This window comes from Melitaea cinxia, chromosome 24 (assembly GCF_905220565.1).
Source record: "Melitaea cinxia chromosome 24, ilMelCinx1.1, whole genome shotgun sequence".
Taxonomy (NCBI): Eukaryota; Metazoa; Arthropoda; class Insecta; order Lepidoptera; family Nymphalidae; genus Melitaea; species Melitaea cinxia.
In genome coordinates this window covers 9713175-9729580 of record NC_059417.1, presented here as the reverse complement: position 1 = coordinate 9729580, position 16406 = coordinate 9713175, and the positions used below count along the sequence as shown (strand labels likewise).

Sequence of the window (16406 nt, the reverse complement as noted above, 5' to 3'; positions counted from 1 at the left end):
AGTATCAGCATTTCACCCGTGCGAAGATTGGGCGGATAATAAACCTTTTATAATATGATAGGTGTAGGAATATAAATATATTGAAAATATAGGTCAAAAAAACTTCGCTAAGAACTCGAATTTCAAATTAGTATTATTTTAAAAATATAGAATTCTTTTTTTTTATAATTAGTCATTTTGTTTAATGGTTAGCGTTGTGTTTAATGTAATAAAATTAATATTAATGGTCAATGTACTGCTGATGCTTTTTCTTATCACTCTTCCCCTAAGCTTTATATAAAGAATTCTTCTGCAACGTAGTTTTAGTGGGGTGGATGTGTAACAGCTGCGGAGCGATGCAGCTGTAATTGATTGGACTACTTGTAGACTGGACCGTTACTGTACTACTACTACCGACTACCGACTACAGTCTACCGTAGAAAAGAATTGGAAGATTGTCAGTAATACAAGAAAAAAATTATCATTCAAATTTCATAGTAAGCATAAAAAACTACTTATTACCTATATCACACCTTAGACTTAGAGGAATCAGGAATTTGTCATATCTTATGGAATTAGTTTTTATAGTTGTACTATTGCCTCTTATTTAAATGATAAGAATGAACAAACAAGATTTTAAAGTAATTAGTTAAAAATGTGTCAGGAAGATTGCCTTAAATTATATCTTATCTGTAAAATAGGTTATAACTATGTGATAACGATAATCACAAAAAAAACTTGATGGTATTATACATATAATATATATGTATAATAAGAAGAGGCAGGGAAAGTAAGTTAATAAAACCTATTGAAAGAAATTGTAATGAACAAAATGACCTCAAGTACGCATTGTCAAAGATAACTCAAAAGAACTCGTCAATCTTGTTCAAATTTACACACTACTAGGACCAGCTTTTGAATAAAAAAGAATCAATAAAATCGTTACATCCAGTAAAAATTACGACGCTTTAGGCTGTAATATCCCACTGCTGGGCATAGGCCTCGTTCCATACGTAGGCAGGGCCGCATTTAGGGGAGGGCAACCGGGGCTACAACTCGGGGATTCCACAAAAGCGGGGACTCCACAACTGACTTCGGAAAAGTGATTTTAAATTTAGACTAGTAAGCACTAGTAAACAACTTTTCTTTTCATACATTTTTTCGCGTTTTACCTTTAAAAAAAAAATATCCATTATATTTCGAAAATAATTTGGGGCCAAGGGGCCTCCACTTCTTTATTGGCCCGGGGCCTCCAGACCTCTAAATTCGACCCTGAATGTAGAAGGATCAGAGCTTAATCCACCATGAGGCTCCAATGGGGGTTGACAGATATATTCCCTACTATGAATAACGATCGCTATCAGTTGTACATGATAACAACCAGGACCGACAGCTTAACGTGCTCTCCGAGGCACGGTGTATTGTATCATAAAAACCGGTACTCAAATACAATAAAAATGGTGGGGTAAATAAAAAACAAAATAAGTAAATATTTACAATTTTATAATTTTTATTAAAAGGTCTTTTATAGAAATAAAAAAAAGGTATTGATGTTAATTGTTGTAAATCATTTATCAATTATTTTCTATGAGACTATTTTAGGTTAAACTATTTTTTAACTTCTTTTGTTTTTTTGAAAGCCTTTTCTAATTTCAATAACGAATCGTTCTTTCCTTTTCTCTTTTCTTTCTTCAATTTTCCCGATTCTATCGCGTTTTTCATTACCTGAAAAAAAAAAAATTAAGTTAGTACCAGCTGTGCTACCCTTCAACTTCCCCCTCCGGTCAATTTAAGAAAAAAATAAATACTAAAATATTATATAGCCTGTATTTGTAATATTATAGATTTTTTTAGACTAACGCGTTTAAACAAACGAACAAATTCTTCAGCTTCATAGTATTAGTATAGATTTATTACATCTTATATACTAATAAATGGAGAACCGGTTTTATTTGTTCGGTTACACTGCGAAAAGTACTGAACCGATCGTAATAATACGTATAACATAAGATGCAGCGTGTTTCGGAGAAGGTTTTAGTATCTTATCGTGTAAAAAATATAGACGGACAGAGGTCGCTAGTATATGTGTATATCGTATCGTGATGTTTGTTCTGGCTAATCTCCAAAACTAATGAACCGATTTTAATGAAATTTTGCAGAGTATATAACTCTGTGCAACTTAAAATATAGGCTACATTTTATTTCGATTAATTACCACGATATTTTTATCGCAAAATTAATAAAATATGGCGCTACGAAATTCGCCAGGTCATATAGTAACTATATAGATAACAATAATTCTCCAAAATGGATAAGTCCTTCTTTGCGTTCTTTATTGTCACGACCAGGTTTACATTAAAAAAAATAGCAAAAAAATATATAGATATAGTTACGAAAAAAATTTAGCAGTACTAAGTTCACCTGGTCAGCTTGATTAATAAATATCTTACCTGTAAAGCGTTTTCTTCGGACGTGATCTGGAGGGCATTAGGATCGTTCAAAGTAGGGTATTTAAAGGAGAATCCCTTAGGGAACAACGGTCTCGCGAGCAGAGATTCAAATTGTCTCTTCTTAACCCGTAGCACTTTGTCTATTGTCGGGTCTACGTTTGGTACTGGACTGTCGGTTAAGGAAAACAGTTTGTATTAAAATACATATTATTATTACAAAAATACTTATGTATTTAAAAAACATATCCGCAGAATATACAACGAAATTGCTTAAATGTCAATGGGAAACATCTCAAAATAAAAATGTTTAAAAAAATTAAAATCCGAGAATACTAGTTTTTTCTTCCATTTAAGAGGCTCAACAAGGAATTATCAAACATTATTTTCTAGTACATAGACATAAACATACAAACAGAACACGCACGCACGCCCGCAACTTTAATTATGGTTAAAAGTGAAACATCATTACCGATTCTGCATCGGAGAATCAGCAAGAAACTCTGCAGTGACTTTAAAAAAAACTGTGCTTTGTTAAAAAACTAGTAAAATCTTGCATGAAATACAGCACCACTAAATCCACACATCATTATTATTAATAATATAAAATTTGTTTAGTTATCAGGCGTTATCTTTTTTTATACAACTACGTTAGCAAACAAGCGTACGGCTCACCTGATGGTAAACGATTACCGTTGCTTATAGACACCTGCAACACCAGAAGCATCGCAAGCTCGTCGCCGACCCTACCAATTCCCCCAAGGAGTTATTTATACACAATAGAACATACATGTCATCATCGTCGATGATGATGTCCATCTCTCGAGCCACCCTCTCCCTCCAGCCCTGCGCCTGCGCACCGCGTCTCTTCTTCAGCAAAAGGGCATCCATCTCGCGAGCTACCTTCACTAGCTCTATGACTGGAGATAAGCTGTGGGTCTGGACTGGGAACGTGGGGATCTCTGAGGCTAAAAGAGATAAAATAAAACGAAATTAAAATAAAGTGCCCAATCACAAACGCCTAGATCACGGCAAACATACTGTTTATCAATTTAATTTCAATGACCAAAACAACTTACTTTTATTGAGAGTCCTACATAACTTCGCGTAGTTGTAAGCTTCAGCGGGCTCCATCATCAGTATGGTCAAACCTTCCTTTGTAGCTCGGGCTGTTCGACCGCTTCGATGCACATAATTCTAAAAAGACACAAATAAATTTATACACACAGAGCAGAGGCATAGCAGAAAAAAACATGCTTAAAATTTGGAGCAGCCCGACTGGGGAAGTACCTCATAACCATACAAAAGGTCACAGCTATATATCATTACGTTCAAGTGATAGTAACTGACAAATGTCTTCAATGATTCATTAAGGTAGAGCATAACTGGATATATATTCTGCTCAAACCTGAAGCAGCCTGTCTGGAGAAGTACGTCCACCTTACAGAAGATCACGGCTAAATAGCACTACTCTCAAGCAGTTTTGTGTTCCTGTGGTGACCAGGGGTAGTGTCGGGGGTAGGGGTCGGCAATATACTTGTAATTCTGGTGTTGTAGTCGTCCATAGTCTATGGTAACCTCTTAACATCAGGTTGGCCGAACGCTTGTTTCCCAACCTAGTGTTATAAGAATAACACTAGAGTAAGACATTGTAGTACACTCCGACCCCTACTCGGGAGCTCTGGCCACGTAAGTATAGTAAATAGCTCACCTCAGCTGTTTTAGGCACTTGATAATGTATGACGTGATCAACGTCCGGAATGTCTAACCCTCTTGCAGCTACATCAGTAGCTACTAAGACACCTTGTGGGTCATCACGGAACCTAAAAAATTCATAATAGTATTAATATAAATATATATAATAATCTTATAAACCTGAACTGAAGTGCTGAGTTTGTTTGAAAGCGCTGATCTCGGGAACAGTGGTTCAAATTGAAATACTTTTTTGGGTTTCACGAGGAAGGCTTATTTATAGACTTATGTACTTTTAGTACCTTTTTTCAAAAAAATCACTCGGGTCAAACCACTAGGCAAAGCTAGTCTTATATGTATGAATAAAATTTATAAATAAATAAATAAACGCTTCACACTCAACGGCCTCTAGTAGGATTTTCTCCTGTGTTGGGGGTTCGGATTATTCCTAAATCATGTCACTAATCGCAAAACTCAAGATTTCTTCGAAATTTGGTTGATTATTATTTTTTACCTATTCTTATTCTTGTATATATAGTATTATTCTTGTAGAATGTTGACACAAAATGAAAAATTAAGAAAATTAAGCAGAAAATTGATAAATTACAGAAAACGTAACGTTTATTTAAGGGATTTAAACTGCGATTGCCAGTGCAACAGTTACTAGTATTATTTTTTACTTCATCATTCATCATCATCATCATTTCAGCCTATAACAGTCCACACTGCTGGACATAGGCCTCCACAAGTTCGCGCCAAAAATGGCGTGAACTCGTGTATGTTGCCCATAGTCACCACGCTGGGCAAGGTTGGTGACCGCAGGGCTGGCTTTGTCGCACCAAAGACGCTGCTGCCCGTCTTCGGCCTGTGTATTTCAAAGCCAGCAGTTGGATGGTTATCCCGCCATCGGTCGGCTTTTTAAGTTCCAAGGTGGTAGTGGACCTGTGTTCTCCCTTAGTCGCCTCTTACGACACCCATGGGAAGAGAGAAGGTGGCTATATTCTTTACTACTGTAGCCACACAGCGATATTGTTTACTTATCACTGTTTTTCTTTTTTTGTTAGAGTTGCAACTATAATCTTTTCGTTATTATTATAAATTTTGTAAAGATATAATTTTAGTGTAACCATTACTGGTAAACCTAATAAATAAGGAAACAACCAGCGCTGTAACTGCTGTGGCAACAATTCGTCTTTTATATCATTTTAAGATGTAGAAAAAAAATAAAACTAAGAATAAAATTCACGCATAACGGACCAGCTTTGCGTCTAAATGCGGAAAATCGAGCCCACAACTAACTAACTAAGATGTAGAAAATATAAAAACGATTTAGTTCAAAACATACCTTTCAAGATTCTTCAGTCTCTGTCGTTGCGGCATATTCGCGTGTAACGGTAGCGGTTGACACTTTAGCAGTGATAGTAACTGGGCTAACCTATAAACAAGAATATTTATATTTATTATTTGTGAATTTATTCCATTGATATAAAAATAAAGTTAAATTAATGAAATTTTAGTAAGAATCATTTTTAATACAAACAATCTAACCTAACCATGAAAAAATACTTAAAATATAAGAATACGATATATTAGGCAGTAAAGTAATTAGGCTGAAAAGTTTAAAAAAAAAAATCAAGCATAGACGTGAAAAAAAATTATATTTCCAAATTTTTTATCTGTTACAACACTAACAGTTCAAAAATATTATTAAAAAAAAAATATTAAAAAATGATCGTACCTCTTCACACTACCGATAGAGTTACAAAATACTATTGTCCTGCCAGGATGTCTCTTCAATATATAATAGAGGTACGCGTCCTTCTGATCCATGGAACACGCTATTCTACATTCAGTTAACGTCTCTGCTGTACCTGAAAAGTTAATTAAAACCTAGTCTAATATATAAAATTCTCGTGACGCGGTGTTTATAGTTAAACTCCTCCGAAACGGTTTGGCCGATTCTCATGAAATTTTGTGTGCATATTGGGTAGGTTTGAGAATCGAACATCTATTTTTCATCCCCCTAAATGTTAAGGGTAGTCCACCCCTAATTTATTTCTTTAATTTTTAGATAAATTATTTATTATCTATTTTATTATGATTTGGCGTTGAAAAATACATACAACCCTAAATTTTCTACCATACCATCTACCACCAACCCCTATTTTTAAATAGCGTTTAGCGGCAAGACAACGTTTGCCGAGTCAGCTAGTAATGCTAAAACATACAAAAAAGTTACCTTTTTAGTCATTTCATATGGATACCAAATTTTTTTATGTAAGCCATTTTTGTGCCTATTTTAGACAGTCGATCTGAAGGAGTAAACTCCAGTCGTGCGTCGAAGCTGATACACACACTTATTTATTTAGCTCATTATCGCTTTGAACAGAAAACAAGTCACACACTTGATAGATTTTTGGAACTGGCTTTCACTTAAAATAGTAAAAAGATTACACTCAAGTATTCTTTTTTCGAATTTCGTAAATATATTTTCAAATATATAATTATTACAATCTCTTACCTAAGTTCTGTGTCGTGATGTCGACAACTTTCGGATCTGTCATTCCGATCATGTTTATCAATCTCTTAATTTTCTGTTGGGGTGTCATCTTTTCCACTTTCCTGTTTATTATTTTACCTCTTCTTGTTACCTGTTAGAATGTTAGAATATAAATTACATTAACAGAACGGTTTATTTATACGACTATGACTGTGTTTTTTTTTTTTTTTTGACTTCAATAAAGGAGGTTCTAAATTCAACTGCTTTATTATGTAAGTTACCTTAGAACTTTTTATTGGGTGGACCGATTTCGATGATTCTTTTTTTAATCAAAAGGTAGTGCTTGTCATGTGATTCCGTTTAAATTGTATTCAATTAAAAAGAAAATAAGTCGAATTGATAACCTACTAACAATATTTTGTTAAGTAAAGAAATATTGCTTGCACAAAGCTTGGAATAGAGTATAATATTTTTTTTTAAACCAATCGGTTTAAAAAAAATAAAATTAAATAAATCAAAAAATACTTTGCCAAAAAATTAATCTGCTGATTTTGTTGCACCTTTTGGGTATGAAATCTTAAAACGACTATCTTTCAAATAGAAAATGCTTTAAGTCGAGCTAATTGAATAAGTCCTGCTGTATATTTAAATTTATAATAGAAGTATGAACTTCATGATGAAGTCATTCATCATTAGGAATTAAATTCCGGAAACTCTATGTAATATTACAAAATCCTATATACAAAATTGTCGTGTCACAATGTTAATTACCATACTCCTCCAAACGGCTGAACCGATTTTTATGATATTTTGTGTGCACATCGGATAGGTCTGAGAATTGGCCAACATCTATTTTTCATACCCCTAAGTTTTAAGGGGTTAAAAAATAATAATAAAAAATAATAACATAATTTTTTTTTTTTTATTTATTCATATTCTGTATTAGTTATAGTTATAATAAGCTGTAAGCTATCCAAATAAAATAAAATAAAATAAAATAAAAAAGGTTTAAATTTCAATTCAATTCAATTTTCATTTCATTAAAATTTTCATTCATTTCAATTTCATAAATATAAAAATGTTACTATTTTAAATTTGTTAACTGTAATTATACTAACACTAGGTTATAAGAAACATTGTTACTAACACTAAATGGGCTAGTCCCGAAATAAATGTTATTATTATTATTATTTCCTTAACCTCATCGTGTAATTTTGGTTTGATTTTTGGTTTATTTATATAAAAATTAAATTTTAATTTGAAAAATATGAAAAAAATAAAAACATTATTCTACCTTTTTCCCCTTCATATGTCCAGGCAGATCGTGAACCAGTGTGAGCGTGGCCGAAAATACGAAATTCTGACGAGAATTTTTGTGCGATTCGTCAGAGTTTAGTCTTTCTAACAATGGTTGTAACTCGTCGAAATGACCGCGTTCTATCATACGATCTGTTTCGTCTATTGCTAGAAACCTGTTAAAATAAAATTAATTGTTAGCGTTTTTTACGATTTTATCGAATTTAATTATTTCAAAAAAAATTTTTTTTTTTTTTAATATTTTTTATATTTAAAAATTAATAAAAATTAATAAAATTAATAAAATTAAAAAACAGAGTACAAAGGTGGTCTTATCGCTAAAAGAGCGATCTCTTCCAGACAACTTTTGGGTATAGTATACGGCATAGTGAAAGAAGTGAAGTGGTCAGGAGTAGGGTTGACAACGCGCTACGATGCTTCTGGTATTGCAGACGTCCATAAGCGACGGTATCCACACGGTGTCCACTTACAAACAAACGGAATGTACGCTTATAAAATATCAATACTTACTTAACCATAGGTAACTGTTGTAAATGGGGTTGCCCTTGGTTAAGTAACTCCCACAACCTTCCAGGTGTCGCCACTACTATCTCTGGACCTGACTTCAGGACTCTCTCTTGCTTTACGGCTGCCATACCACCGACTATTGTTGCTACTTTTATTCCTGTAATACATAATATGTTGCATCATCAAAGGGAAGAGAGGGGGTTGGCTATATTCTTTACTGCCGTAGCCACAAAGCTTAATAGGTATGTAGTTCAAATATCACATTTCAAAACTAACAATTAAATATATTTTGAAATGTGGTGTCAGAACATTTTAGGTCCCTACCCACACCTTGTCACACAGTGTCACACTTCGTCAACACTGTAACTGTAATTTATGTATGGCCAGTATGACCGAGGCTTTGCAAAGACATAATAGGGGGTTTCTTCTTTTATTTTATTAAGATGTGGCTTTGCTATAACTCAAATAAACAGAAATTGGGATGTTAAGGATGATTCAAATTACTCCATAGCACCAGGGCCGGCCCACAGTTCGCCTGTGTCCCGGTATATTCCCAAAAAATATTATTAATAAAATAATCCGTACCTGTATATTTAGCAGCGGCTATCAAATGCCTGCTGATTTGAATCGCTAACTCTCTTGTTGGAGTTAAGATAAGTGCATACAGTGGCTTTCCAGTTTTAACCACAACATGTCCTGGCAACTCTACATTGTCCACGACTTTTACACACCCAATACCTAAAATTAAAAAAACATTACCTACCTACCAACATTACTAAACATTACATATACCAATATAGTATATTTTCTGTATTTTCTATATATTACTAGCTGACCCCGCAAGCGATGTTTTGCCATATATGTTATTAACCCCCTTAATCGCCCCCCATTATATCTTATGTATATGAAAAATAGATGATGGCTGATTCTCAGACCTACCCCATATAGATAAAATTTTATAAAAATCGGTCCCGCCGTTTCGGAGGAGGGTTGTAACTAAAATTCTGACACGAGAATTTTATAAACATATAAGATTGTCAAATAATATTGGTAAGAAAGAGAAGCAGATGTAAAATAATCATTTGTCCCGACTTGGATCTATTGGACACCATTATACCATAGACATAGAAGAAGACGTAAAGTTATTGATGATGGCTGCGAATTTTGAAAATATCAAAGATTTCGAAACCGCGTTAGTTGTGTTACTGTTTGTTCCGCTAATTTACGACACATGTATCAGGTACCTAGTATATTTTTTTTTTTGCTATAGCCTATGTAACAACAGGAGCATTGCAAAAGCATTACTAATCCTACCCCCAGTTCTCCCAAGGAGCTCTGAGTACCTTACTAACCACATGAACACAACACGGCTTGAGAGCAGTATAATTTAGCTGTGATCTTGTATAAGGTTGAGGTACTTCAATAGTCCGGTTTAGTAAGATATATCCTTGCCATAGCAAGGATATATCTATAATTTTATGAGGTTAGGACGTATCCTAACCTCATAAAATTATTAATTTATTTACCTTCTCTATCCCTATCAACTTCATCAACACCATCATTTTTATCGCCACTCTTTTCATCGCTTTGTTCATCACCTGATTCATCATCGTTCTGACTTTCATCATCACTTGATTTGAAATCATCAGAATCAAACATCTCGGACAGATGTGTGTAATTCTCTTCATCACTATCATTTCCTTCATCGTCTGAATCTTCTCTTTTTCTGATTGGTACATCTATTTCTTCTATTAAGTCTTCTTGTTCTAGATTCTTATCATCAACATTCTTTGATTCATCATTTTCATCTTCATCACCACTGCTGTAGCCATCTTCTGATGATTCTTTTACTTCTTTCTTACTCTTTTGTTTTTTATCTTTTTTACCTTTCTTATATCTGTTCTTATCATTATCTTTATTTGATTTTTCATTGGTTTTCTTTTTATTTGAACTCTTTTTGTACGGTATCTCATAGACATCCAGACCTTTTAGGGAAGCCTTTTCTTTTAATTTCATTATACCAGACAGTATTGGGAGACCAAATGCAAGGGTCTTACCACTACCTGTTTCAGCAGCACCTAGGATATCTCTTCGACCTGAAAATACAAATATGTTTAAAATTATAAAAAATAATAATAATAAGTAGTTTTTATAATGAAAAAATGATTTATAGAAAATGCATGTTGGCATAACATCAAAACATCTGCCATCATACCATCTACCAAATCAGATATTTCTTTTATTAGTTGTTTTCAGGACGAGGTTTGTATTATAGAAAGTTAAAAAAATGTTATATATATTTAAAAAAATATGGCAGTACAAATTACATCAAGTCTACTAGTTATTTATTAGATTTAGATATATATATATTATATAATGTTTAAATAAATAATAAACAATGATAATAAATTCTCAAAATTTTTGACTTCAGAATTACCATGAATGGCTGCAGGTAATGATAATTGCTGTATTTTTGTTGGGTTTTTAAATCCTAACTCCATTAACGCCTTCAAAATTTCGTCAGGCAACTTAAATTCTGCCCACGACAGCATATCTTCAGATGTTAAATTTGACATCACTGACGATGTACTTTCTCCGAGTTTTGGTTTTTTAATTTTCTTAAGTTTTGTTTCAGTTTCTTTATTTTGAGGAACTATGGAGAATTTGTCCTGTATGGGTTTTCCCTTTTTATTCTTTTTTCTTTTATTGTTTTCCTCTTCATTTGTTGTGGACGGTGTGATGTTCTTACACAATTCAACAGTGAAGCCATTGCTTAATTTGATTTTCTTTTTTGGTACTTCAGTTTTTTCTATCTGTGGATTTATGTTTTCAATGTTCTTTCGCTTTGTTGTTTGTTTGTTCTGAAAAGAGAGTAAAAATATAATGACTATTGTTATCCTCTACCATTATTAAGAACATTTTGTAACATAATAAATAAATTAAAATTGTTGCTGTCAAATACACGAAACTACACGACAACAAACAACGGATATACTCTATCATTTCAAAATTGTCTAGTGTCTCTTTAATCATTAAACATTTATTCAAGTAACACACCAGCAAAAATAGCAAAACAAACCTTTTTGCTTCGTCTGCTCTGTTTATCCAAACCATAGTCGGTGCATTCTTCTAAACCGACAAAACCTTGAAAGTTATCCAACATAGATGCTGGAAATCCGTCTACAGCGACGGATTCCCATTTTAAATTCTTTATCTTTTTAGACATTTTTCGAAAATTTCCTAACCTTAAACGGTAAACTTGCGGTAAACTCACGAATATCAACGAAAATAATGTGATTTTGACACTGACAAATGACATTACCGGATTGAAGGTTAGTTGTTGTTGTTTTTAATTTTGTCCCCTTTCGGGACAGGCGAAGATCTAAGACCATACAGCCTAAATTGAAGGTTAGAGCAGAGGCTGATTTCTTTTTATAACTATAATAGGTGTATGGCTTTGAAATTTAGTTTCTTGTAATGGAGATGTTATTGATTCTATTATTTTACTTTGGTTTAAAAAAAAAACATTTAAAAATTTTAATAACCCACCAACTTTGTATTAATTAAGTTAAAAGACAGAAAAAATAAATTACACAATGAAATAGAACATACATCATCATCATCATCATTTCAGCTTATTGCAGTCCACTACTGGACATAGGCCTCCACAAGTGTTTGCCAAAAATGGCGTAAACTCATGTGTATTACCCATAGTCGCCACGCTGGGCAAGCGTGTTGGTGACCGCAGTGCTGGCTTTGTCGTAACGAAGACAAAGTACCCGTCTTCAGCCTGTGTATTTCAAAGCCAGCAGTTGGATGGTGATCCCATTATCGGTCGGTTTTATAAGTTTCAAGGTGGTATTGGAACTGTGTTATCCCTTAGTCGCCTCTTACGACACTCACGGGAAAAGAGGGGTAGCTATATTATGAGAGTGGCTAGTTATATTAGAACAGTCATACAACATAATTAAAAAGCTGTAAAATTATTTTTATGTTAATTCAAAGAAAGCTAATATATTTTAAATGGTATTATATAAATTTATCTTTGTTATATACATTTTATATAGAAACAATATTTCATGGAAAAGGGGTCACCCTTCTATGACGACTTTTTTTCTTAAGAAATGATCATATATTAAATATTGATGATTTATTATAAATAACTTTGACTACGTCATGTCAGTCATACCAATTCACAATGATTTAGTAATGATGAACTCGTGGAACAAGGTACTTTCAGACTTAAAGTAAAACTAGCTGCTGCCCGCGACGTCGTCTGCGTGAACGCTATACAGCACCAAAAATACCTACGATTATACCTTTTAAAATAACATTCATTTACCAGTTTCTTCTTTACATTTCATATCTACAGAAAAATCTCATAGATGGCGCTGCTTTAAAATTGTCTTGTCTATATATATTCATTTAATTATATTTATCGGCTTAGTTACTTATATTGCGTCATTTATTAGTGTGAAGCTAGCTTATATAGCATGGTTATTAACATAATAACAACAACATTCAAACATGCGTTGTTAGATTACACGTTTTTACAGAATGCGTTGAGGAAATAAAGGTTCACTGCTCGTTCCCGGTAGGCGATAACATGATAACATGTAGCCTGTATGTTGGCCCGACTTCTTAATAATATTCGTGCCAAATTTGAAGTAAATCCATACAGTACTTTTTGAGTTTATCCCGGGAATACATACAGACAAACAGACAAAAATTCTAAAAACTATATTTTTGGCTTCGGTATCGATTATAGATCACATCCCAAGTATTCTTTTAAAAAAATATTCAATGTACAGTTTTGACTTTCCTACCTTTTTATTATATATTATGTATAGAGAAACCAAAAAAATAGTACAATAGTCCAAACTCTAACCGGTAGCGAGCATATTTGGACTAAAAAAAACATATTTATTTTTAATCATTTTCGAGTTTTTAAATCGAATCATCCATATGATATTCCAAAATCAACTACGAGTCTGTTGTAGTTTGTCGATATGAATAAAGCAAAAGCATTTTTTTCTACTTTATTTTACCAACACTGCATTTTCAACGTTTCTATAAGTTATTTATACATATATTGTTTTTTTTTTTATATATAGTAAATCACCTCAAGTTTTTGTATCTCGAAATGAAGTTGATAAATAAAATTGTCAAAATATTTTATTCAAATAATTTTATGTAATTTAAGTTGATTTAACCTTTCCTAACCTTTAATAAAAAATAATTGGTGACAACGTGACTTGACACACCATAAACTAAAAAACGTAATTTATAAAAGTTCATATTCATAATATTATAATTATAAAAAAAAATATATATTTAATTTATTATCACAAGCTACAACAAGAATCAAATTTAGTTACTATTTTTGTATTTGAGGCAAACTTCAAGCTTATTTGTTTAATATGCTTAAATAATTGTTTTAATTTGGCTTTAAATACTTTTCCTTCGTGTGTCATGCGTGATAAAAACTAAAATAGCACGCTGCCGCCGCAGCCATAGACAAACTGGGGGAGGAAGTTTGTGAATGATCGATTTTACACCGGCCTCTACAAAACTTCTCAACGGCATTTCTCTTTGTTTGCCGTACGCGTGCCTAACATCCAAACAAAAGTATCGAGATCGAGGAGCATCCTAAAAATGGCGAACACGTTTCGCGGTGTGACGGTTTCAGCCGTCAACAATGACGGTGCTCTAACTCCGCGCTTCAACTTCCCTACAAACGTAAACGTGGATTACGACCCGCAAGGTCTAAGTGTTAAAGTGATACGTGCTGATCCTGTGCTGGCTCAGGAGGTGCTAGAGTTCCCCGTCCACAGTCAGAGCGAGTGTTCACGGGTTGCCGGACAATCGTATATTTTTACGATAGATAATGAAACATTGTTTTTTAAGTTCGCCTCCGATGTTGACTGTCAGAACTTCCATCTGCTGGTTAGTAAAATCAAGGCCGGTAGATCGTCATCTGTGTTTACGGTGCGTACGGAGGACTCGTCGGCGATGCAATATTTCCAATTTTATGGTTACTTGAGTCAGCAGCAGAACATGATGCAAGATTACGTGAGGACGAGCACGTATCAGAGAGCTATTTTATCAAATATCAACGACTTTAAAAATAAGGTAGTTCTAGACGTGGGCGCAGGATCTGGTATTTTGTCTTTCTTCGCGGCTCAGGCTGGTGCTCGTAAAGTATATGCTGTCGAAGCGAGCAATATGGCGCACCATGCGCAGGCCCTGGTCCGAGCTAACGGCCTGCACGACCGCATCACAGTTGTCGCGGGCAAAATTGAAGAAATTGAGCTACCGGAGACTGTAGATGTTATTATATCCGAACCAATGGGCTATATGCTATACAATGAACGTATGTTAGAAACGTACTTACATGCTAAAAAATGGCTCAAACCCAACGGTAATATGTACCCTACTCGTGGTGATTTACACATAGCACCCTTCACAGATGATGCTTTATTTATGGAACAGTATAACAAAGCCAATTTTTGGTACCAAGCTTGCTTCCATGGAGTTGATCTCAGTGCGTTACGCACAGCTGCCATGAAGGAATATTTTAGACAACCAATAGTTGATACCTTTGATGTACGTATTTGTATGGCAAGGTCAGTGAGACATGTTGTTGACTTCCTAAATGCGAATGAAACTGATTTACATCGCATCGAAGTGCCGTTCAGATTTGAATTAACACAATCCGGAACTTGCCACGGTCTAGCATTCTGGTTTGATGTACTGTTTGCAGGTAATACTCAACATATATGGCTGTCTACAGCACCAACTGAACCCTTAACACATTGGTATCAAGTTAGATGCCTGCTTGAGACACCAATTTTCGCTAAACAAGGCCAAGCATTATCTGGTCGTGTTCTTTTATTAGCCAATAAGAGACAAAGTTATGATGTTACAATGGAAATCAACTTGGAGGGAACTAACATTTCATCGTCCAATACGTTAGACTTAAAGAACCCCTACTTTAGATACACGGGAGCACCAGCTGCTCCACCCCCAGGGGTTAACACAACGTCTCCAAGTGAAACATATTGGAATTCTATAGAATCCGCTGGGTCTTTAAGCAACGGCCAAGGCGTTATTCTGACTGACGGGACACAGCAGTATTGCTCAACACCTGATCAAACTATTACTTACGGAGCCCATCCGAACATGATTAAAACAGTGATGCTCCAGGAAGAATTCATCAAGAGGATCGGGATTAGTCAAAATGGTGACATATAATCCGCAAAGTCGCGCCGAGCGCGCCTTAGGGCTATAAGGAACCGTCGTAATCGGTTGTGAACAATCTTCCGTTCAAACTATAGTGTATAAGCGGACTTATTTATTAATACATCACAGTGGACTTTAAAATTGTGTAATTGATACAACGTTGACGAGGCAGCTTGCCTTAATGAAATCAATTAGATTACACTAAGTATAAATGATACAGTAAATACTTGTATGAGTAGTTTCTGAATTGCATTTTTTATGATGTAAAGTATTTACAGTCAAAACTTACTTAACATTACCGTACGGTGACACGGTGTAAATTTCTTTCTCAGTTTGTATGACGCTTACTAGTGTAATATGGATACAGCTTTTGGTTTTTTTTTTTTTTTGTAAATATATCCTTTACACCCAGTATGACATGGCAATAATCGGCCAATCACATTACAGTCAAACTAAGGCAGTTCTGTAGTTTAAGTAATTTAGAAGTTCAAGTACACTTAGTATAAGCAATAAATGCTAAATAACGATAATGCTTAATGATATAAATACTCATTAATCATTATTAATGTATTGAACTCTATCGTTATGTTAATCAATGATATCAGTGATGTATTTTATTTAATACTGGGAAATTATGTTTTTATAGAAATGATTGCTGTCTGCCAATCACGAAAAGGGATTGTGGGTTTACTGAAACAGTAATTACGTTTAAAATTTAATAT

At 34.0% G+C, this 16406-nt stretch overlaps 2 protein-coding genes and 1 long non-coding RNA gene across 3 annotated transcripts in view; 2 read left to right on the top strand and 1 right to left on the bottom strand.

Annotated features, from left to right (window-relative positions):
* Positions 1 to 623: 623 nt before the first annotated feature.
* LOC123665412 overlaps positions 624 to 16406 on the top strand; it is a 19353-nt gene continuing 3570 nt past the window's right edge. The window contains exons 1-2 of the long non-coding RNA XR_006745030.1: positions 624 to 636; positions 9096 to 9099. This is a non-coding gene — a long non-coding RNA (uncharacterized LOC123665412). The remainder of the gene's footprint in view (positions 637 to 9095; positions 9100 to 16406) is intronic.
* On the bottom strand, positions 1472 to 11764 carry LOC123665410 (ATP-dependent RNA helicase DDX24). Its single transcript, XM_045599723.1, has 14 exons — positions 11522 to 11764; positions 10880 to 11303; positions 10428 to 10538; positions 9028 to 9138; positions 8446 to 8599; positions 7913 to 8090; positions 6640 to 6769; positions 5857 to 5989; positions 5464 to 5553; positions 4138 to 4249; positions 3506 to 3623; positions 3217 to 3394; positions 2430 to 2598; positions 1472 to 1704 (listed from the first exon to the last, which is right to left on the bottom strand). Exons 1-14 carry the CDS (start codon positions 11759 to 11761, stop codon positions 1588 to 1590), a joined length of 2265 nt encoding a protein of 754 aa, XP_045455679.1. The 5' UTR covers positions 11762 to 11764; the 3' UTR covers positions 1472 to 1587.
* LOC123665409 (histone-arginine methyltransferase CARMER) lies at positions 14098 to 15696 on the top strand. The gene has a single exon (XM_045599722.1). It carries the CDS (start codon positions 14098 to 14100, stop codon positions 15694 to 15696), a length of 1599 nt encoding a protein of 532 aa, XP_045455678.1.

Bases quoted from the DNA above. Each gene is read 5' to 3' on its own strand.
- LOC123665410 (XM_045599723.1), bottom strand. From the start codon at position 11,761: ATGTCATTTGTCAGTGTCAAAATCACATTATTTTCGTTGATATTCGTG. The intron at 9,139-10,427 runs GTCTGGATGTCT...TAGAGTTGCCAG, and splicing joins AGAAAAGGCTTCCCTAAAAG to GACATGTTGTGGTTAAAACT. The intron at 8,091-8,445 runs GTAAGTATTGAT...TTATTTTAACAG, and splicing joins CAACAGTTACCTATGGTTAA to GTTTCTAGCAATAGACGAAA.
- LOC123665409 (XM_045599722.1), top strand. From the start codon at position 14,098: ATGGCGAACACGTTTCGCGGTGTGACGGTTTCAGCCGTCAACAATGAC.